The following is a 23,845-nucleotide window of genomic DNA, read 5'->3' as shown; positions in this document are numbered from 1 at the left end:
AGATGACAGGTTCAAAAGGTTACAATACACAGTAGTTAAGGTTGCAAACGATTGTTTCATTCATATGTCAAGATTGATTCATTCAAAGCACAAAAAAGCTTTCATCACACAATGAGTTATCTCCCATGCTTCAGCTTCCTACCTTCCGTAAAGCCGTCATTTTATTTTCTAGTACTGTCCTCAGCAGATCTTGCTTGGGTGGTTTTATCTTTGGAGCTTTCAGTTCTGACAATGGTTTCTGATCTGGTTTATATCCCTCATCATCACTGGAATCAGGTCTTTCACCATTTGTTTTCCCATCAATGCTGTCATCCATCTTAGAAGCCTCCTTTTTACACTTAGCTGTTGCTATGATATCACGTATTGCATCAGATGACAAGGGTAGTAGCCATGAAAGACCATCTTTGTCTGTACCTGAGGAATCAGTATTGGATAAGTCTGAGGAACTACTTGCACGAGAACGATTCAAAGGTGGTGGCTTCATCAACATAGGTCCAATTGGTGCTTCAGCCATGCACTTATATCTTGTATGGTCAAAACTGTGAGGACTTGGCACACGGAACTGTATATCACTATTCTGACTTTCCCGTAACCCTTCTCTTGGTATGTTACTTACTATCAAACCAGCAGCAATTGCATCATTGAAATTGTATACATTGTTGTCCATGAGATTCACATAGACATTTTCATTCCATTCAATAATTTTTCTATCTATTGCTTTCTGTAAAGTAATTATAATGCCTTCCTTTGCTAGGTCTCTAACCTCTTGACACTGTGAAGTAACAATTTCCATCTCAATCATTTCTCTAAGTGAGTGTTCCTTTCCAGTGCTTGGGTCAACAAATGTTCTATTTTCTCCATCATAAAGGCCCTGGTTGACTGCACTATAGAGACTTAAGCCCTTTGGTGTTAAGATGAATCCCTTTGACACTGCTTCTGCTAAGCTTATAGTCTCTCCTGATTGTGGGTTTTTGAAATCTCCAGTATTATTATCAATCATACCAAGACTTGCTGCACGCTTCAGTGTGATTGGCTGAATTGTGTCTGGATCAATTACTTTTGAATTGGATTGGTTTAGAATTCCAGAAGAGAATGCCTCTCTTAACTTGATCCTATTTTGGTCACTGGTGAGTATCTCTTCAACATAGATTTCTACAGAGCTTTTAGCATCCATTTGATCTGACAAATTAGAAGAAGCCATACTGTCACTTACATAATCAGATGTAATAGGTTTCCAGGTTCCATTGTCAAGATATTTCCCATCAACAGGGTTTATAATTCCTCTACTGATGGCATCAGATAGAGTAATAAGGTTGTCTCCTGACCATATCTCTTTAACATAAGGTCTGATTAGATGGTTTTGGATCATATCCTGTATAGTGAGCAGTTTCCCAGTGAATGGATCTTTAATCATTCCAGTTATATCATCAAGTAACCCTTTCTGAATAGCATTTGCCAGAGTTCCAATTCTAAAGCTTTCTTGTGATACTGACTTGAGCAGTGTGTCAATAGTAACCTCTGGTTTACTGTCATCTATTTTGTTTTCAGATACAGGTTTATTTTCCTTTACTGCTGGAGTTAACCTCTCTACTAAGAGACCTCGATCCAATGCTGCCTTGAAACTGATTCCTGCTGGTAGTGTTTGATCCTCTGTGCCTACCATGTTTGATCTCAGAGCTAAGGCTAGTGGTATTCTTTCATCAGATGTTTCATCATAAAATGACACATTTGCTACATCTACAAGACCTTCATCAATAGCCTTTAGCAGTGTGTATGATCGATCATGGAGTACAAAGTCCATAGTATCAGAATTTATAAGGCCAAATCGAAGAGCTTCCCCAAACTTTATTGGTTTGCAAGTAAGATCAGGTGACAGTATTTTATCCCCAGATTCCAAACTGCTCTGGTTTGAATGACTATTGCTAGATCTTTGTCTCATATTTGACATTTTGAAGCTGTTACATAAACTACGCCCATTTAACACATAACCTTGTTCAATGGCATCAAGTAATCCTAACTTTTTATCATCAATGGTTTTTAATTGTGCTGTTTGTGGAATAAATATACCAGAATCCACTGCTTTGGTTAATGTCATAAGGTCTCCACTAACAGGGTCCTTGATGAGGGTATCTTCATTGTCTACAAGTCCAATTACAATGGCTTCAGGAAGTGGAACTCTATCATCACTTGTCATACTTTGCATTCTAAGTGTATGCATGTTTAATAAACCATAATATACAGCTTCATCAAGTGTAACCCTAGTGAATGGTACATCAAGGACCATCTGTTCCTCGATCGCTCTTTCCAATGGGTATGTCTTCATATGCTTCCTATCTAACATAGAGGCTGTTTTATCACTTATTATCCCTTTGTCAGTAGCCTCTGTAAGTGATACATACTTCCCAGTTTCTGGATTTTTCACTCTAGATCTTGTTCCATGGATCAATCCAGTTTTTAGACCTTCTCCTAAAGTTACTGACATGTTAGTTCTAGGGTCATGGAATGTGCAACGATGTTTTTCAAAAATTCCTTGTTCAACAGCCCTCTGAATGCCAAACTGAGGCTGGTTGAATTGCTTTCGTTTGTTCTGCTCTGTCTTGGTTGACATACTTGTTTCCAATATTTGTCTCATTTCCAGGTACTCATTTATTTTAGAATCTTTAAGCAAAGTGTCTACAGTAGATAGGATTGGCTTAATTTCTTCCTCGGATTTGTCAATGATTAATCCCATAGAAACTGTATCATATGGTGAAAGATTCTCCATATAGTAACATGTTTCAGAATCAATGACCCTATGTTTCATAGCATCCTTCAGAGATACAACACCTTTGTCTAGTAGAATCACTTCAGTGTTTTTATCATCTACAAACTTGCATACAATAGCTTGTGATAATGTCATATGAAGGTCACCTCTTGGATCATGAATCTTTCTTGTCTCTCGGTCATACAGTCCCATCTTCACAATCTGAGGAATTGTAAAGCCAACTGATGGAACATCAATAATCAGATCTCGACGTAATTTGTCCTTCAAATCAATGTCATCAGAATAGAAAGTTCTTCTTTCAGGTTTTGAGAATGTGTCATTAAAGCTGACATCGAGAGGTACAAAAGAATCAAGCCTTACATCTTTGATGAGGGTTTGAGATAGATCAATGATCCCAAACTCAATCCCTTGTTCAATGCCAATACACATTTTAGATACCTTATCAATAACCTCTTTAGAGTCTATGTCATAAATTCCACATCTAACAGCCTCAACAATGCCTAGTCCAGGACAATGTATTACTTGATGGAGCAGACCTCTATCTAATGCTGATTTCAAATCATAGAACTCATTACTTTCAACATCATGAACAACACATTCATCTACATTGACTAAGTCAGCTATGACAGCATCAGAAAATGAAATTATTTCATTAGTCTCTGTATTTTTGACACAGATATCCTCACATTTGACTAGTTTTGATTTTATAGCCTCATTAAAGTTTAATACTTCTCCTGTTCTAGGATCTGTGAATTTTTGTTTCATTGGATTGTAGACATCTTCATGTATAGCATCAACAAGGTTAAGGTCAGGACTACCAAGATTTTGTACAATGTATCCCTTAGATATAGCCTCACTAAATGATATGTATTTCCCATTAGAACATTCATATTGCCCTGTAGTAATATCAATAATGTTTTCAGCTATAGCACCATCAAGAGTTTCAAGTGTTTGATGATTTAGATTACGAACTAAGAAAGCGGTTCGATCAACTAACCCACTGTCTATAGCAGTCTTTAAAGTTACCCCATAATTAGTAACAGGGTCAATAAATAGACCATCTGCTTCAACAAGATCTTCCTCAATTATGTCCAAGACACCATACTTAGGTTGATTTGAGAGATCAATTAATATTCCATTTTCTATACTGTCCAGTAATGAAAGAACTTTTCCTGTCAATGTATCAACACATCGACCTGATGATATGTTGATTAGTCCTTTCTGTAAAGCTACGTCCAGTTCATGAATAGTTCCATCTTTCGTGTCCCTAACACGTATCAAACTTGAATCTATCATTCCAGAAAATATTGCCTCAGAGAATGCTAGTTCATTTTCATTGTCAGGTGAAAGAAACAGTTCTTTCTCTTGAGAATAAAGTCCTTCTTCTATGACCTCTGATAAAGTCAAATGATATGGCGATTTGCATCTTACAACAAGTCCTTTGGTGAGAGCAAAGTTCAAAGCAATTGGTAATCCTGAAGACAACATCATTCGACCAGATGCAGGGTCAACTAATCGTTTATCTATGGCTTCTCCAAGAGTCAGGATATCTTTACTTACAGGGTCACGAACTAAGGAATCCTTATGAATCAGACCCAATTCAATAGCTTCACTGAATGATACCTCCTCATCAGTTTCCACATTAGTAACTGTGTTTCTGATTGGATCATACAATCCACTATCTATAACAGCATCTAATGTCACAGGGAGATCAGCTTTCAAACAAACATCAATGGAATGTTTACGTTTGTCACGAGTACCAGACATACTTCGGCCACTACTTGATAGCAATGTGTCTGCTTCAAAAGAGACATGCTTAGATTGTTTTGACAGTTTCTTCATATTAATTTCAGTTTCCCCATCAACAACAATATTTAAATTCATTGCTTTTGTCCATGAACACCACTTTTCATTTGCTGTATCTCTTACAAAGCAGCGATCAGACATTTCACCACTTGTATAAGATCCCTCATCAATTATTTTAACTAGTCCACAATCTATAGCTTGTTTGAATGTAATCTTATGACCAGTTGCACTGTCCACAATAAATTTATCCTCAACTGATTCTGAGTCCATCTTTTTATTTTCAGTCACGAGAAAAGACCTGATTGGTTGACTCAAGCGCCTGCTTTCACATTTCATTTTCAACTGATTAATCATGATCTTTTCTGCATTGAAACCAATGTAAATCTCTCCATTATTAGAATCTATTTGAAGCTTTTGATCCTGAAGTAAACCCGATTCTAGAATTGAATCTAAGTCCATGAAATCACCAGTGTCCAGAAATTTAACATCTGTGTTAACAGCATCCACAAGTCCATGTTTTACAGCAGCCCCAAGTGAGAAATTAGCAGTGCTTATTGGATCTGTTACAATTCCTTTGGTTGGATCAAATAATCCTCTGTTGTATAAATCAACCAATGACAACCTCTGTTTCTTGGATTTATATGGAACATCATCTTTATCTTCAAAATTGGTCATCTGAAAATTCTATATTTTTCAATACAAGAAAACCATCAAAATTTTCCTAATTATCTTAACTTTCAATTTGCATGTCAATTAATTCAAAAGCAAAAATCAAATTTTGAAATAATGATTTTAATATATCTTTTAAAAGTTTTATCTAAAGAAAATTTTGATGATTTTCAAATAAAATGTCACAGTGACAGAGTTACATCTCTTTTTTCCAACCTTTACGATAATATGCTATAATAGAATGAAAATGAGGAAAATTCAAACTATAAACAAATGATTTTTGTAGACTATAAATTTGATAACAAAGGAAAATCAATTGTTTAACAAAAATATTGTGATGTAATGTGAAATAAATAACTGTTCAGTAGTAAGCAGTTGTCCAGTATGCCTACATACAGTGTTAAGGCTTCTTATTCTGTATACTTATACAAGTAAAATAATAAAAAAAATAATAATAATAAAAATCCCAGGTCGGCTTATTCTGATAAGGAAACATCCAGACAAAAGTATTTCTTATTACGTAAAAGTACTACCAAGCATCAATTAAAGTTAAGAAACAAAATATTATAGAAACTGAAGAAAGAATAAAAACACATTCAATTCAGAATTAGAAAAATATTTTGTTAGTGAAAATGAAAATAATCTAAAGTGTATTTCATGATTGATTTGTGAAAGAATTTGACATTACTTAGTAGTTATTAAGATAATACTATATATAATCAATGTACTACATTGTTATCAAATAAGAAAAGAAGTTGGGCACCAACCATTTTTACATTCAGGGGTGGGGGGAATTATTTTGAAAAAAAACAAAGTAATTTTTTGTTGAGCAAATTTTTTTTTCAATTAGCCAAAGACAGAAAAAAAATTATGATTAAAATATATCCTCATTACCATAACCATGTAGATTTCAAATATTTTTTTAACTCCAGCTGCTGCTGAAAAAAAGATATTTCCAAGCTTGCATAAATATTTTTTTCTAACTCAATATAAAATCCAGGCTCCTCCACAAGAAGAAAATGGTCTGTGCCTCAAAATTATTCATAATGATCAACAGAATATGAGAATATCAGCCTGCACCAAAACTTTCTATAAGTGTTGGGGATCAATTTGTAAAAAATCCTCTTTACATTTACCAGTATGTAGAGATTTGACAAATTTTCACCAGTCAGAATAGGAATTAATCCCTTTTGGATATTTAACCTTAGCCCCACATAAATTGAAAAATAATTAAGTCTGAGAGTATTCTTAACTTCCACTGTAACTCCAAATTCTAGATTTTTCAGACAAACATAATTTTATGTTTTATAAGGCCAGGGCCTAGTAATTAATGGTGCAGGCTGTTCTAAAGTAACATAAGAAAAAATCAAATAAGATACTACAGATAAAATTCAAACAATATTAAGCAATACATGTACATAAAAACTATTCAAAATACTTAAATACATGAACATTAAGAGCAAATTATATAATATTCCATTCTACTAACATAAGTTCTGAAAAGCAAAGATTCATAAATATAATTAAACACAAGCAAAACTCACTATCTATATAAAATATACATTGAATAGAGAAACTTAAAATAAAAGAATAAGTCGTTGTACTGTTCTATAATTCCACAATATATCACCTGAATATTCATCATGCACCACTAAGTTTTCACCACTCTAATCATACATCTCACATTCACTTATCATTGAATATAACTGTGATAAATCTTTAACACAGTAATAGTATTGCAAAGACTATCATTGAAATTAAATGGATTTTGATATTTAAAGAAGTGTGATTATTTATGTGATGAAAGTGAATCCCCCATTATTTTCCCCACCAAATTTACAACACACCATAAGACCAATTAAAGCATATGAAAAGCAATTGAATAATCCTCTTACCTCTTCAAGTTGAATAAATCTTCCACCTGTCCTTCCAACTGAACTTTTCACACTGCTGTCCAACTCATCAGCCTTCTGGTCAACAGATGCACCATTGGCTTTATGTAACCTCAGTTTTACAGTTGATGATTGTTTCTCAGTTATCACTGAAGCCAATTTTTCTTCAGTGATTAGGAGTTCAGATTTTGGCTCAAAATTTTCAGAATACACAATTCCTTCAACAATGGCTTCTTGGAGTGAGATGACATCGCCTGTTTTTGTGTCAATTACTTTTCCATTTGAATCTATGCTAAAACCAGGTTTAGCAACTAATGACACACTTTCCTGATAAGAAGAATCTGAAGCACTTGGTTTCTTATCAGCTACTTTCAAACCTTGTTTATCCATAGAACTTTCCATGAAAATTATTCCTTCAGATAATGCCTTTGATAATGGAATTCTTTCTTCAGATTTTGTGTTAGATACAAATCCCTTATCATCAACAATGTAGTCAGGTTTGCAAACAAATGTTTTGGAGCTACATGTCTTTTCAGATTCTTGCGTCCTTTTGCCTTCAACAAATTGCACTGTAGATTTACTGTCTGTATTTTCAGTGAACACAAGCCCTTGTGCTGCTGCCTCAGACAATGACATGGTGTTTCCAGATGAGATATCAACCACTTTGCCCTTTGAATTAACCATAAAACCTGGTTTCGTGACATATGTTGCACTTCCAGTGGTGACCTGAATTTCGGTAGATGTCTTTGACACAACTTCACCATTTATAACTTGTACTTCAGTCTTTGGTTTGAATGGTGACCCTCCCCTAGTTACAGTTAATTCTTGATCTGAAGAAGCTGGTTTTGGCGCACTATCTAAAGACACTTTGGGTTGAATGAACCCAGTGTGTAATGCTTTTTGTAAAGTCATGACCTCACCAGCTGATGGATCACAATATGTTCCTGTGTCAAAATCAATTCTTCCTAATGTAATGGCTGAAGATAATGACACAGGTGACAATGGAGCTTCTTCTTCTGGCTTATCCACAGTTACTAGTTCATCTAATGACAGAAAGCCACATATTACAGCTTCATCTACGGACATAATCTCTCCTGTGTTGGGATAATGGTATGTTCCAGTATTCAAATCAATCTTGCCTTCCCGTAGTGCATCACTGACAGTCATGGCAGGTTTTAAAGGTTTTCCTTCTTTCAATGGTACAGTAGTTGTTGTAATAGTAATTTGTTCTTCAAAACCATTTTTGTCCATTGGCATTTTTGTATCAACAATATCTGTATACTTCACTGCACCAGTTTCTGCTGTTTGTGGACTTGCTTTCAGCAGAACAACTGATCCCCCTTGTTGTGTGTTAAGCCTAGTTATCGGAGACAAGAACTGCCTTTGAAGTGCTTCTTCAATGGACATGGGGATATTCTTGTCCCTGCCTCCGAATTGCCCGTTTTTTGGATCGATTATTCCTCTTTCAAAAGCTTGTTGAATTGTAATTGTTGATCCATCTTCTTTTGGACCAAAGTAATCAAATGGCTGTGAGTTTGATGAAATTAACATTCCTCTTCTAACTGCTTCATCAACAGTGTATATATTACCAGTCTTTGGATGAGTGAATAGTCCTCTTTCACAGTCAATGTACCCTCTTTTTAAAGAATCAGAAAACCTAAAGCTATCTGATGACTTAGTGGGAGACATAGATATTTTCCCCTCTACCTCAGATGCATGTATCATTCCCTTTTTCATTGCCTCAGATAAAGGCATTGTTTCTCCTTCTCTTGTATCAGTAAAGTTGCCTTTAGCATCCAAAACCCCTCTATCAATTGCCTCTGCTACATCAATCATCCGACCTTGAGAAGTGTCCATAACCTTGGCTATACTGTATGTCACAGCAGGTTTCTCAGATTTGACTTTGGTTTGAACAGTTTTTATGGTTTGCACTATTCCAGACACTTGACCAGCCTGCAGTGCTTCTTCCATTGGTATGTATTGGTGGGCTTTGGCATCATAGTACTTCGTCATATCAATATCAATGATGCCTTTATTTATTGCTTCTTCTGCAGTAAAATGTTTTCCTGATAGTGAGTCAAGCACTCCTGTGACATTGATCTGCTTAACATCCTTAGTTTCTCTATCCATTGTTCCACTTGGGTCAATTGTCTTTCCCATCACTAGGTCAACTTTAAGTGCATCCTCTAACGACATTGATGCACCAGTCTTGGGGTCGTAGTAAACATTCTTATCCTTATCGAGAATTCCTCGTCTTTGGGCTTCATCAACAGACATGGTTCTTCCTGTGAATGGATCCTTAACCTCTGTTATAATCTTATCTCCAACAGTTACAGGAGATTCCACTTGGCCAGCCTCTACATCCACTAAACCTTTCTGTGCTGCCACTATAAGGGGAAATCTTTCTCCTGTTCTCAAGTTGACTACTACTCCTTCCTCTGGGATAAATATCTTTTTCCTAATAGCTTCCTGAAGTGGTATTTTTGTACCTGTTTTAGGGTCAATAACAGCTTTGACAGTCATAGAGTCTCTTCTAACTGTTGTTATCACAGGGAATGTTTTTTCAAGTTTGACAAGACCTCTTTCAGCTGCATCTTCAATCTCTAAAGTTTCCCCAGTATGTTTGTCCAGATATTTACATATTTTGCCATCTACAACACCTCTGTAGACTGCTTCGTCCACTGTCAACCATTCACCAGTTCTAGGGTCTTTTACTGATTTGATATTGCTGATGACTCTACTTCCATCAAGACCTTCCATGTCTTCAGTAACAGACTCTGCTCTCACATAGCCACGTTTCATGGCCTGAGATATACTGATCTTCTCACCAGTTTGAAAGTTGGCCAAAGTTCCTGATTTCAAATCCAGCATTCCACTTTGAATAGCTTCTGGTATTGGAACATTCTGCCCTGATCTCGGGTCTTGAACAGCTTGAATATTAAGTGATCTTTTTTCAGTAATCACTTCAGCTGATAATGGTGAATGGACCATTTTCTGATCAGCCTTTATTTTGCCTTCATGCACAGCTTCAGTAATAGGAATAGAACTGCCATCCCTTTCTTTATATCGCCCAGTCTTTGGATCTATTATTCCTTTCTCTATGGCAAGTTTGACTGGAATAAACTGCTTCTGTTTTTCATCATAGACAGATTTGAGGTGAAGAGTTTCTGGACTTGTAGACTCAAAAGTTTCAGTTTTTGTTGTCTGATTTCCCCTTACAAGACCCATTTTCAAGGCTTCACTGATTGGAATTTCTTCACCTGTTCTAGTATTTACAATCAGTCCAGCATGTAAATCAAGAATATTTCTCCTTACAGCTTCCTGTAAAGGAATAGTATTGCCAGTTGCTGGATCAACAACAGTGTCAATCTTTAACGTTTTGACTTGTGTAATTGTATCCTCTTTTGACTGTCCATACAACTCAGTGCTCTTCATTTCTGAATCAATGTCTTTGACTTTTACAAGTTTTTGACTCACAGCTTCCATTATAGGAATGATTCTTTCATGCTTGTCATCAAAGTAAGTTTTGCCATCATGGTCAACAACTCCTTTCCGGACAGCATCATGTAGTTTAAGTTCCCTTCCAGTATTTGGATCTACGACAGAAACAATCGACATTCTCTTCTTCTCAGAAAACATAACATCTGCACGAACTCCTGATTTGGATGTTTGTTCCTTCATGGTGACACTATCCATGACCTTACCATCAATATAACCATAATCCAGTGCTTCTTGAATAGTCATTTCTTGTCCAGTCAGGGAATTCTTAAATGTTCCATGATGGGTGTCAATAATTTCTGACCTAATAGCTTGATCCAAATTAATGTCCTTCATACCAGCTGAATCACGGACACTTTTCACATGTACTTTTGATGTCACCTTTTCAGTTGACTCAACAATGTCTACACTTCCAGTTGTCTCTCTGTTTTGTTTGTGTTTGTATTCTGTAATTTCCATATTCTCAGGACCTGTACGAGTAACAACAGTTGATTGAACATCAATAGGGGCAGTCTTGTCAAGCATTACAGAAAGAGGTTTCCTGCTTGATGGTTTGTCTTTCGTCAGCAAATCTTTTAATTTCATAGCTCCATAAATTGGAGCTCCAACAAAAGCAACCAATCCCATTTTAGCTGCATCTTTCAAAGAAATTCTAATGCATGAATCCTTGCTTATAAATTTTCCAGTTTTTGGATCAATTCTGCCTGTATCTACAGCCTCATTTAAAGACATCATCTTTCCAGATTTTACATCGTATATACTACTTTCCCCATTTATAAAACCTTTTTGAATGGCTTCTTGCAGGCTGTATTTTCTTCCTGTATTTTTGTCAGTAAATATGCCTGTGGAGTCATCGAATGCTCCTTCAGATATAGCAGTAGAAAGTGTCATTCCCTGTTTAGTTTCTTCTGCCTCATCCTCAGGGTCAATTAATTGTTTTCTAATGGCATCAAGTACTGCAATCCTTGATCCAGTAGAAGGGTCTGTGAATTTGCTGCTTTCAACATCAATCAAGCCACGTTTCAGTGCCTGTGTAAATGACAATCTGTTTTCGTTTGAAGCTACCTGCTTTGACTTTGGCCGCAGTTTTACAGGTGAGCTCTCTGTGAATTTATATTCAGCACGATCTACTTGCCTCTTGGCTTCAGGTGAACTAGGGGGACTAATGTAACCATCATGGATAGCAGCACCTAATGACATAATCTCTCCAGTCTTTGGATCACTGAAAGTTCCACTGCCACCATCAACCATACCACTATCAATAGCATCACTGATGGAAACATGATGACCAACAATCTCACTTTCTACTTCTCTGTAAGTTGTTAGGGTAAATCCTGGTTGAGGTATAAGACCTTGATAGAATGCTTCTCTTAAAGTGATCTTCTCACCAGTTCCTAAATGTATAAGTTTTCCTGTTTCCGGATCAAAAATACCTTTTTGAATGGCCTCTGTGAGTGAAATGAGGTCTCCTGACTTGGGATCAATTATGCTAGAATTGTCAATATTGATCAAGTTTTCATCGATTGCTCTTCGAACAGTAACTGGTTTGTGCTTCCCTGGTATTGTAATTTTTCCTTTCAAAGTAATATTTTTATCATCTTGCACAATATCATTAAGAGATATTCCTTCTGAATCAGGAGAAAACCGTGTTGTCTTTTTCCCTGTTTTCCTTGGAAGACTATCTGATTTTGTTTCTTCTGTTTTGATTTCTTTCTGCACAACAGTTTTAGTAGATGGTTCATCAGAAAACCTAACTTGAGTTACAGCTGGTTTATTTGAGTCAACATCATGTATTTTTCCTACCACCATAGATAGAGTTTGAGCTGTAGGGGAATCAATGTATTTGCGCCTAACAGCTTCATCTATTGTAATCACTTCTTTTGATTCCCGAACAGTTATAGTGCCTTCATCCCAGTTTACATCTATTGCTGGTGTTTTAGATCGTAAATCAGCAGAGTCAGCTAAATGTTCAACAGTATCAGAATCTAAAAGGCCTTTCTGTACTGCTTGTGGTACACTCATGACCTCTCCCGTTGACCTTACAATGACCTTGCCAGCATCCCAGTCAATCATAAGGTCATCCTTTGATAAAAATTGAGAGGTTGAGAATGATTTTGTCTCAAAAGTAGTCTCAGTTGTTATGGTATCAGAAATTCCACTGCCATAAGGTTGGGAATCACCATTCACCACAGAGGAGTTAAAAGACATGCTAGGGTAGGAGGGAGAGGAAGTTCCCTCAACCTTGACCGAGGTAGAAAAAGAAGTTTTATCAAACTGAGAAGAAGAAAATTCTAGCGATTCAGAAATGCTACCCTGATTATATGTACCCTTTTTAGGACTTACCACAAAACTATCAGTTCCATTCATATCTGGTTCATTTATTTCTAATGCAGGAAGTTTCATTGACGGTTTGATGCGGTCAGAAGGTTTTGCATAAATTATTGTAGTTTGGGGTTCACCATCCCCATTTAAAGTAAATTTTCCTATCTTTGAACTTTGTTCAATGTCAGTTTTTGAAAATGGACTTCTGGTAGTTGTTAGATCTTCCTTCCTGGTTGTTGGACTTACAACAGTTTCCATGTCCACTTTCTTTGTTGGACTTCTGATGGTGTTGCTTTCTGACTTTTGTACTGTGCTTCTTACTGTTTCTGACATTTCCCTGGTGACTTGGGTTCCTGATTTACCACTGGGTGAGATTGGACTCTTTGTTGTTGTTGATTTGACAGCATCATACACTGCCTTTCCTGCCAGGACCGGGGCTCCTACAACAGCTAACAATCCCAGTTTCAATGCATCTCCAGCTGTCATCTTGTCACCACTCTTGGAATCCTTCACTTTACCAGTTTTTCTATCGAACAATCCTTTCTTCATTGCAGAGTCTAAAGAAATCATTTCACCTGTCCTTGAGTCAAGTATGGTAACTTCATCTGATTGCAGCTGTCCCTCAAGAATAGCATTTTCTAGGGATACTTGTTCACCTGTTGTTGTGTCCAGTACAGTTCCTCTGCTCTGATCTACTGATTCTACAATAAGACGTTCTTTCACTGCTTCAGACAGAGTCAAAACTTCTCCAGTAGATGTATTAGTTACCTCACAAGTATTGCCATCAATAATTCCCTGTCGTAAGGCTGATTTTAAAGGCAGTCTTGAGCCTGCAGCTTCATCAATAACAACCACTCTATTACCATCAATGATGTTTCTATCTACAGCCTCTTGAAGAGTCATCTTCTCTCCCAGAATTGGTTCTAAGAATTGTCCTTCTTCATCAACAAGTTGAGCCTTTTCAGCATCAAGAAGATTTAATGGTCCAGGCTTAGAAAATTGTGATCTAAACTGTGCTCCAAGTATGACATTTTGTTGTTGACATTTAGGATAATTGACCTTTCCTGTATTTTTGTCTAACAGCCCTCTACTGAAACATTCTCTCAAGGTTACAGGTCTTTTCAAGGTTAAACTTGTCATCGCTTGCTTATCTTGGTTGATGATTCCCTTGTCCACAGCCTCCTGTAATGACAAAAGACTGCCAGTCTTAGGATCTCTGACTTTTCCAGATGTTGGGTCAACAAGACCAACATGTAATGCTTCAGTGTAGGAGAATCCAGTAGGTGTAGAAACAGTATCAGACTTAAAGGTCTTTACATCTCCAACAATTCTACTACTCTCAGTTGTATCAAATACAAGTAGTGATGACTTGCCACCATCTCCATCCATACTGTCAAAACTTTGCTCTACTTCAGTGGTGTAGTTAAAGACCTCATCAAAGCTCTTATTTGGTTTTCTCTTGTCAGTATCCCTAGCTCCAGATCTTTCCAGCTTAATATCAACAACTGATGGAGCAATTCCATTCCCAGTCGATGTGGGTGGGACACGTTCTTCCTGGGACATACTCTGAATTCTTTCGATATCAGCTGCATCTGTTGACTTGGACAAATTAATATAGCCAAGTTTTAAAGCATCTTCCAGGGGAATTCTGGTGTTGGTCCTTGTATCGAGGAAAGTTCCTCTTTCAGTATCAATTATACCAAGCTTAATAGCTTTTACTGCTGATATTTCATCTCCAGTTTTGGGATTGATAATTGATGTGACATGTTTCAATGGGAATGGCAAGTTTTCTGCACTGAAAGAGCTATGTAAAAGTTCTTCTTCTTTGCTTTTTCCTGTCACATCAGCATGGATAAGACCTTTGTTAAGAGCAGTATTGATTGGTAAGGTTTCTCCAGTTCCAGGGTTAACATACAATCCATTAGCAACATCAAGAATTCCATTTAATACAGCATCATCATAGGATATCATGTTCATTGTACGTGGGTCAATCACACCACTGATACTGAATGTCACAGTTTCTGAGGTTATGTTCTCAACAAGGGTAGCTTCAAAAGACTCTTGCTCATCAGTGATGTGAATGCTCGATATTTCATGTCTGTCTGGAGCAGTGTCCACATTGGAAGTAGCTATTGCCAGTTTTCTTTCAATAGCATCATTAATAGACATCCGTTCACCAGTAACAATGTTAACATACTGAGCATTAACATTATCTATAATTCCTTCATCAACAGCTTTAGAAACAGATATAGTTTCTCCAGTCCTGGGATGGACCACCCATGACACCATCAATGTTGTCATCTTTGTTGTGATAATCTTGCTACCATCACCCTCAGCATTGGATGATACAGATGTTAGTTCTGCTTCAATTAGTTTTTGCTCAATAGCTTCAGGGACTGGAATTTTTTCTCCTGTTCTTGTGTTAATGTACAGTCCATTATGTTCATCCAATATGCCATCTTTGACAGCTTCTATCACAGGTACAAATCTACCAGTGAGAGGGTGTTTGACACTCTTTAGTTGGAATGTTTTTGTTTCTTTGACAACTTGGCCAGTGGCAACTGGCATTGTGCTTACATCCTCAGCAAGGACTAGTCCTTTATCAACTGCTTCACTGATAGGAATAGACAGTCTTCTCCCATGTTGGTCGAAGGTTACATAAAGACCTCTATCTCTGTCAAGAATTCCTTGCTGAACTGCTTCACTTACAGAGATCTTCTCTTTGGTTCTTGGATGTACAACACTTGTGATGGCAAATGACCTTATTTCTTTGACTGCTGTTTCAGGCAATGAACCAACAGGCTTGTCTGTTTCTTTTCCAGATGCAAGACCTTTAGCAATGGCTTCATTTATAGTGAATTTTTGGCCAGTCAGTGGGTGTATAAAGCAACCTTGAGATAAATCTAGTATTCCTCTTTTAACAGCTTCTTGTGGAGATATCCTCTCCTTCGTGCGTGGATCTGTAATGCTCTTGACCTCAATATGACGAGTCTGGCTTACAACAGATTCCGCTATTGCTGGTCTTGAAATTGTTGTGGATGTGAAGGAGAAGCCCTCATTTCCTTTCCTGACAATCTTTGACTGAACCTTGGAAGCTCCTGGTTCTGGTAGTGAATCAAAAGAGTCAAATTCATCAGTACTATCATCTTTCTCAACTTGAAGATATGTTGGCGGCCATTCAGTTGACAATCGTAATAGTCCCTTCTGTACTGCTTCCTCGACAGGCATCGTAGACCCTGTGTGAGGATCACGAAATGTGCCAGTTCTCTCCACCAACAAACCCTGAGAGAGGGCTTCTGATACAGATATTGGACGAAAGTTGGCCTCTTCATGGCCCGGTTGTAGCTTGGTTTGTACTGAGGTGTAGGTAATTGCAGGACTCAGAACTTCAAGTACTGTCTGTGCATCATCTGTAGATATAATGCCTTCTTTTGCAGCTTGGTTCAATGTCATTGTCCTTCCTGTTTTGTAATCAGTAATTTCCCCTCGCTCTGGATCAAGCATTCCAATCTGTATCGCTTTAAGAAGGGACACATTTTTGCCGCTGCCATCCTTCATTGATGTATCTCTGGTCAACTTTTCTACTACATCTTTATCCACCAAGCCCTGACTGGCTGCTGCTCTCAGTAAAACTCTTCGTCCAGTTCTTGTATCAACAAAATCTCCATTGTTTGTGATTATTCCTTTTCTCACTGCTTCTGGGACAGTTAACACTTTATTAGTAACAGAGTCTTTTACACACGGTCTAGCAAGAACAACTTCCTCACTGACCAATTTAAGATATCCTTTTTGTACTGCAGATGCTATTGGTTGAGCTGGCTCTGATCCAGGTGAAACAAATAGACCTCTAGAATCTAAAATACCATTTTCTATAGCCTCCCTGACCGAAAGAACTTCACCAGAAGATGGTATCATTACACATTTAGTACTGTCATCCAAAATACCATTATCTAATGCATCAGAAAATGATATTACTTGTCCAGTGTTTGGGTCAATCAAATGACCTTTCTCTGTTATTGAACCTTCAACTATAGCCTTTGGTAGGTAAAGTGGTGCACTCAGAAACTGTCTCTGATAGGCTTGTTCAAGAGGCACCTTTTGACCTTTGTCTATGTAATGTCCTGATTCTGGATCAATCAAGCCTTTACTCACAGCCTCTACAAGAGAAATATATTCTCCTGATGAGGGATCTTTTATTTCTTTTTTAGATGGATTAATATGACCTTTCTCTACAGCTTCTAAAATAGTCATACTTTTTCCAGACAATGGATCTGTTACTTTGCCTGATGAAGAATCAAACAAGCCTTTTTCAATAACATCAGAAAGACCTAATGCTGACTCAAGCACTGACAGTTCAGCATTACCAAACACAGCCTGTGATTGTGTAATAGTTGTAACAGTAACCCCATCTCCACTAAGGTTTCTTGCCGTCTCTTGTGGTATAAGGTCTTTTGATACAGCCTGGTGTAATGGAATGTTCTGTCCTGTACTGGGATCTTTAAAAGTCATTTTAACTGGATCAAATATTCCCTTTTTCATGGCATCAAGTAATGTGATAGGTCTGTTCGTGACGGGATCATTCAGACCACATGGTGAATTTAACTGTTTTAGTAAACTATCAGTAATATATCCTTTATTGTAAGCTTCTGGTAAGGATAGTCTTCTACCAGTCAATGGATCAATGTAAAATCCAGTTCTAGAATCAAACAGTCCAGTTTTGATAGCATCCACTAAACTAACTTGTCTTCCTGTGTGAGGGTTAAGAATAGCTGATACATATAATGTCATTTTAGTAGGAGCTATGGCCTCCTGTTTCACTGTCACTAGTATCTGAGAACTCTGTGTCACATGGTCTTCTGGAGGTGAGGCTTGGTGTAATGCCTGAACACTTGTGATACTAGCTACCTTCTTAGATAGTCTGTTTGGTGCCAATAGTGGGGGTGATATCATTCTTTTCTGTACCCTTGGAGCCTCAGTGACATCCATACTGTCCATTGTGCTATGAGTTTTAACACTTATGCCTCGTGGTGTGGAGGTACCTAGAGGACGTTCCACTGGAGGTTCAACTGTCATAGCAGTTACTTTGCTGACAAATGATTGGCCACCATATCCATTGGAAACAGTAAGGGGAGCTGGGTAACCTTCGAACTCAGACAATTGGTGGAAGAACCCTTCCATGTCTTCATCCACTAACATTGATGATCTCTTGGCCAGCTCAGCGCGGAATGTACGTAGTAATGGAATTTCTTCATCTATTACCATTTGAAACTGGAAAACAAAGGCAAATCAACAAAATTATTAAATATTGTTTTGAAATGAATCTATCATTAAGTATTTCTTCAAAGTATGTGCAATATTTCTGCATTATTAAGAGAAACCACAAACAGGAAAGTAAAAGCATATCTAAAAATGATAAGGTTCCTTCCTGTCAGTAGTCAACAAAATGTTAGTCATTTGTGTGTATAATTTTATTTTTTCTGATATATGAGTTTGATTGGTAAATGAGATTCATTTCTTCAACTGCATCATTAAAGTTCTGCAAACTAACGAACAACTGAAATAGAAGTTCATAAATATAAAAGAACTGCACAACATAATCTATATATTATTCTTTCTGTTTTGTTGAATAAAGATACTTATTTTTTTCCAATCTATTTTCTTTTCATCTTCAGCTTGAAAATATTGGTTTTCATTTGTTGTGATGTATTTTTGGTATGTCAAAAGGGGGTTTCTGTTTTCTGATAACTTAACATACAGTAGACAGTTTAGTTTACTCTATAAATAGTATAATGCCTTTTCTAACTTTTATAGTTTAGTAAATAGTAGCCATCAATTTAATAGAAAAATGTTTCTTTGACTAACCTTTAAGTTAACATTAGATTCTGACAGAATTCTTGTGATCTCTTTGAGTCTGTTACTAATCCATTTGACCATATCCATGTAATGTTGGTTAACATCATCTAGCTCATTCTTGACTCTATCAGCACCTTCCTCACGTTTCTGTTTCTTAGTCATACTTTGTATAAGTGCTGCATCAATGTCCTCTAAACTTGTCCTGTACTGTTTCAATTTCCTGTCATAAATCTAAAATACGAGGAAATAAAGTAAGATGCCAATAGTAACAAGCAATCCAAGGGAACATTTCAGTTTTGATACACAACTTTGCAAAAAGTGCAATGCGAATCAAATAAAATAAATCAAATAATCTTTATACTACTAGGTCAGAAAATATATCACTATATGAAATATTCTATACTAGCATAAACCACAGCATAAAAAATGTGCCAGTATTAACACCGTGCCATCACAAGCATATACATGTGCTTTCTCTCAAAATCTGTTGAATTACCACTACTAGTGTACCAACCAACTTCCAACCATTTGTGTTACCCAAGCCAAGTAGGATTAAAGCCATAACAATGGTTAGGCCAAGCAAAGATTAGAACAAAGCTACATTTTAAGCATTTTATGCTGATATCATAGCTATGTTTGTATAATACTAGTCCATATAGAAATCCATACATTTATATTATACATAGCTACTACTTTAGTCAGTTAATGATATACATGTACAAGTAACAGATAACATAAGCTAGCTTTTTCTAAATTCTTGCAGTTATTTTATTCTTAGAGGACAATTTATGTATTTTTTTTCCATTTACCACTTAAAATACCAATCCTGGATTTTGTAAAAAGGGCCAAGAATGTGATAAAAACATCTAATTTCTACAAAAACTGTGACTGAAGGAGCCAAGATTATGATAATTTGCCATGCACAGCTGAGCTTCTTCACATTTGTGAAGTAGTATGCCACTATCACCATCAGAAATTTGAGATTATTACCCAATTCAAAATTATATTGCTGATATCAACAGATGTTTATCTCTAAAATCAAGCAAGAAAGTTCTCTCTAACAACACCATAGAATGGTAACATTTTAAATATGTCATATGACTTATTTACATTTTCACCATTGCCACTGGTAAGGAATTGACAAGATTTACACAACATCAATGTAGAGAAGTAAATCCAGGAATTGCTTTCCTTATAAATAATGATTTCAAATATTATTCATTCTTGGTTGATAGAGTGACCTTTAAAAATGTTTAAGCAAAGCACTGCAATGATAGCCCACACTATAGCAATACAACTGCAACCATGTAATAATCTTGACATTTGTCAGAATATTATGTATACTGTATGTGTACTGAAAATAATATTTTACTTCAATGCTAAAAAATTAATTTTCAAGACTATTATACCAAAAGACAGATAAAAATAAAAAATACTGATACATCAAAAACGTTTTTAAAAAAAAGAAGTCTCGATGAGTTAAGTAATATAAAAGGTTAAATTTTGAAAAACAAAATATGTTGAAAAAATTATGAATATATAGCAAATACACTCATATATGAAATTATGTGTGGAAAGAATGGCTGCATGGTTATAGATTAGCTATATATTACATGCTATATATAGGAAAAATCTCACCTCCTTCAGTTTGGTAGTCAACAGCAACAACATGGTAAACCAACAACTACTTACATGGAGACCAGGCAAGCAACTACTTAGCCAAGGGTTGCTGTCCATCGATGTAAAGCGATGGAAAATAAGGAAAGTAGTCAAGCCGTGCAGGAATAGTGCTTAAGAAGGCAAACCCAAAATAGAAAGCTGTGCTGAAAGCCAAAACCCCTGAAAGTCAAGGCTTTTGTTACATTAAAACAATAAGAAAGAAGAAAGATCTGGCTAAGAGAGAATTAGTAAACACAGGCCACTCTCACTGTTTCATCACCACTTTCATCCCAACAAGACAATCTACATATATATATTTATATAAATATACAATTGGTAATGTTTTTTACCTTAGCTTCTCTGATAAATTGTCCGCCATATTTGTTTACAGCTTCTAATTGGTGTTGGTGTTCTCCAAGTCCATTATAAACAGCCTTAAATGCAAAGTAAAACTGTACATAGAGAGGCACTTAATTACTAAAGAGAGATGCCACAGCAAATATCTACATTGACTTCAAATAAGGAAAAAATTGTTCCAATTAAAATATTAAACAAGGTTACTTTCTACAAATGGACAGGACCTCTTATCAAGTCTGAAATATCTGACTAACTAATTACTCAACATTTAACAAATTAATTTTCATTTTACATCAATCACATGTACCAGTAGCAGGAATATGATGGGGTTTTGAAAAAGAATACAGTGAAAGTACTTTAATTTGTGGATACCAATTTTCATGGATTAGGGAAGAAACGCATGTTCGTGGATTCTTGAATTGTGGTTTTGAGGTGTTTAGTATACACATCAATATAAATCTCCTTTTCGTTGGAAACCAAATTTCGTGGTTTAGCCTACCCATGAAAACCACAAAAACTGGTGCCCCACAAACAATAGTACTTTCACAGTACCTAGTTTCATTGTGCTTTCAACACATCATCTAAAGAGTGAACAAAAAACCAACAATATAATAATTTCATTTATCTTACCATAGAAGGTTCTATTTGCTGTTTGACTTCTTCAATATTATCGGTCAGGGGAGGTAACTGTTTTATTTTCATTTGAAGTCTCTTCATCCACTGTTGTTCATCCTTAACACCACTGGTGTACAACGATAAAAGATTGGAGGAGGATTCAAAGGCTCTTCTCCTAAAGTATAAAAAAATCATTTGGTAAAATATGTATTTAATCATAAAATATTACACTTAAGTTATAAAATAAAATGAAAATAACATATGTTGTGAAGTGGCTCAAATTAAACGTAATTAAGAATAATGAATAAGTGAACAATTGCCACATTTAAAAGATAAAAAGGAACGACATACAAATAAAATATAAATAAAAGTAAAAAAATTAAAGATGAATAGCCCAAATTTTTTGCCTTAAGGCCTCTGTCAAAACATTTTGAAGGGCACCTTGTCTCTGTGGTAGGGACCAGCAGCTGATGTTTTCTTCTCAACACATTGCACCTGGTTAAGGACGTAAGGCCAAAACCATACGCTCATCTTCTTCAATTTTTTTAACGTTTTATTTATATTTTATTTGTAGGTAGTTCCTTTTTACCTTTTAAACGTGGCTATTCACTAATTCATTATTCTCATAAAATAAAATGGATTTCCTAGTGATTTCTAAGACTTCTATAAAAATGGTTGCAATTAGCAACACTTGTTAAAAAAAAAAAACAAAATAAAAATGGTTAACTGTTTGGTTATAATTTTACACAAATATAGACTATTCAATATATGAACCACATTAACAGGGAAACTAGTAATGTCAATACCTTTCCACTATCTGAAGAATCACATTTTCCCATCGCTGTCTGAGATTATCAACTTCTTTCTCTACTGAATCCAGATCTTGGTGACGAGATGTTCCTGGTCGACTTTGTCTTAGAAGAACTCGAAGATTTTCTACATCTTTTGTTAATCTATCTACTTTGGGCTGCTGCTGTTGTATAGATGAATCTAAATCCTGATTAATTAAATTGTGTAAATTAAGACATCTGCATTCAAATCTTCTTATCCACCATCATAAAATATACTTCATATGTGTAAGAACATTAACATGTTGACAAGTGACGAGGACAACATAAATTTTAACAAGAAGGGAAACCTGCTTAAGTTCATATCTTTATTTTTCTCGATTTTTCATTATAAACAGCTATTGTCATTAAAAAAAAATCAGCAGCATTCAATTCAAATACTTGAGTACTCATGTTTGATTTCACATATCCTATGGAAAAAGTATAAGATCATAACATACTTGGAGTTCTTCGTGGACTTGTCTGAACATATCTGGATCAGCTGACATGTTGTCATGTGACACCAGAGCTATCTCATAGTCGGCAACAAGTTGTCGCATTTGTTCTAATCCAGTAAGCAAGGAATCTGTACCTTTCAATCTTAGAAACAAAACAATTACTGGATCATTTCTCCAACATTTATTGATTAATCAAGTTCAAAGCAATTTAACTGATTCTTTTTCTTTCAACAAAATTTCCCTTTCAGCTACTAGCAACCTTTTTTTAAAGATTTTTTTCATTTTTCTTTTGAATTCATTTTTTTCTTATAAACAGAGTAACGTCAGTTTCAGTGTCTTTCTATTTCTACGAAACACAGAACATGTAAAATTGAAAATTCATTCTTTAAAAGAATTCTTTCTCATAAAACTGATGGTTAAACTTAAATTCTTTTGTGTATAATTGTAGTGTTGCAGTTTTTATACCATTTTCTGTAATTTTGCTTCAATTTTCATACCGCTTGACCGGTGTGAAAAAAAAAATGTTCTCATCACTAGTGACTTTTTTATTCTCAGAGTTCAATTGGCTTAGAAATCAATTGTCTTGGACTCCATCTTGAATTGCCTCGATTGCCATTGTAGTCATATTTCAGTTAAATGAGATAATTTTGGTGTTTTCTTACCTTAAATAAGAATAATGAAGGGACATGGAAAGATTTGAAGAGAAAAAAACCTTTGAAATCATCTGGTTTCTTTTGTTTGGAATGTTTGAGTTTGTGTAATGTCAACATGTTTCCTACGAATCGGAATCATAACATTTCACGCTCTTTTCATTTTTGGGTATTTTTGACATTTTTAAGGCATTAGAGAAACAGAATCTACACTCAAAGCTTGTTGATTATGAATTCTCACATCTTGTGAAATAAATTTTATAGTTTGAATAGCCTGGCAAGCCTCACGATCAAAACTATAAATATTTCACTCGATGTGAGAAATTCTATTATCAACTTGTTATCGTTATAGATTCTATATTATAATGTATCATAAATTATGATCACTACTGTGTATTTGGTATTTTCATGCTTAACATGAGAAGAATTTATGTGTATTTCTTTTCATTAACTTTAGTTCACAGTTTTAAGAATT

General features: G+C 35.8%; 1 protein-coding gene across 26 annotated transcripts in view; it reads right to left on the bottom strand.

The window, feature by feature from the left end:
* Window positions 1–23,845, bottom strand: part of LOC148629357 (microtubule-actin cross-linking factor 1, isoforms 1/2/3/4/5-like) — a 123,929-nt gene that overhangs the window by 38,233 nt on the left and 61,851 nt on the right. For 23 of the 26 annotated variants that reach the window (XM_088548803.1, XM_088548794.1, XM_088548812.1 and 20 more), the window contains 7 exons: window positions 22,724–22,862; window positions 22,242–22,432; window positions 21,451–21,610; window positions 20,814–20,897; window positions 18,814–19,035; window positions 7,135–18,219; window positions 143–5,245 (listed from right to left, as the gene is read on the bottom strand). In XM_088548803.1, coding sequence (XP_088404929.1) covers window positions 143–5,245; window positions 7,135–18,219; window positions 18,814–19,035; window positions 20,814–20,897; window positions 21,451–21,610; window positions 22,242–22,432; window positions 22,724–22,862 — 16,984 coding nt within the window. The remainder of the gene's footprint in view (window positions 1–142; window positions 5,246–7,134; window positions 18,220–18,813; window positions 19,036–20,813; window positions 20,898–21,450; window positions 21,611–22,241; window positions 22,433–22,723; window positions 22,863–23,845) is intronic. The other 3 variants (XM_088548963.1, XM_088548989.1, XM_088548972.1) reach the window with 2 other exon arrangements.

The sequence above is a fragment of the Perna viridis genome, chromosome 1 (assembly GCF_037379345.1).
Source record: "Perna viridis isolate PV_CMFRI_1.1 ecotype Kerala chromosome 1, ASM3737934v1, whole genome shotgun sequence".
Lineage (NCBI taxonomy): Eukaryota > Metazoa > Mollusca > Bivalvia > Mytilida > Mytilidae > Perna > Perna viridis.
Note: the sequence above shows the minus strand (reverse complement) of the source record. Positions and strands in the feature narration are given on the sequence as shown.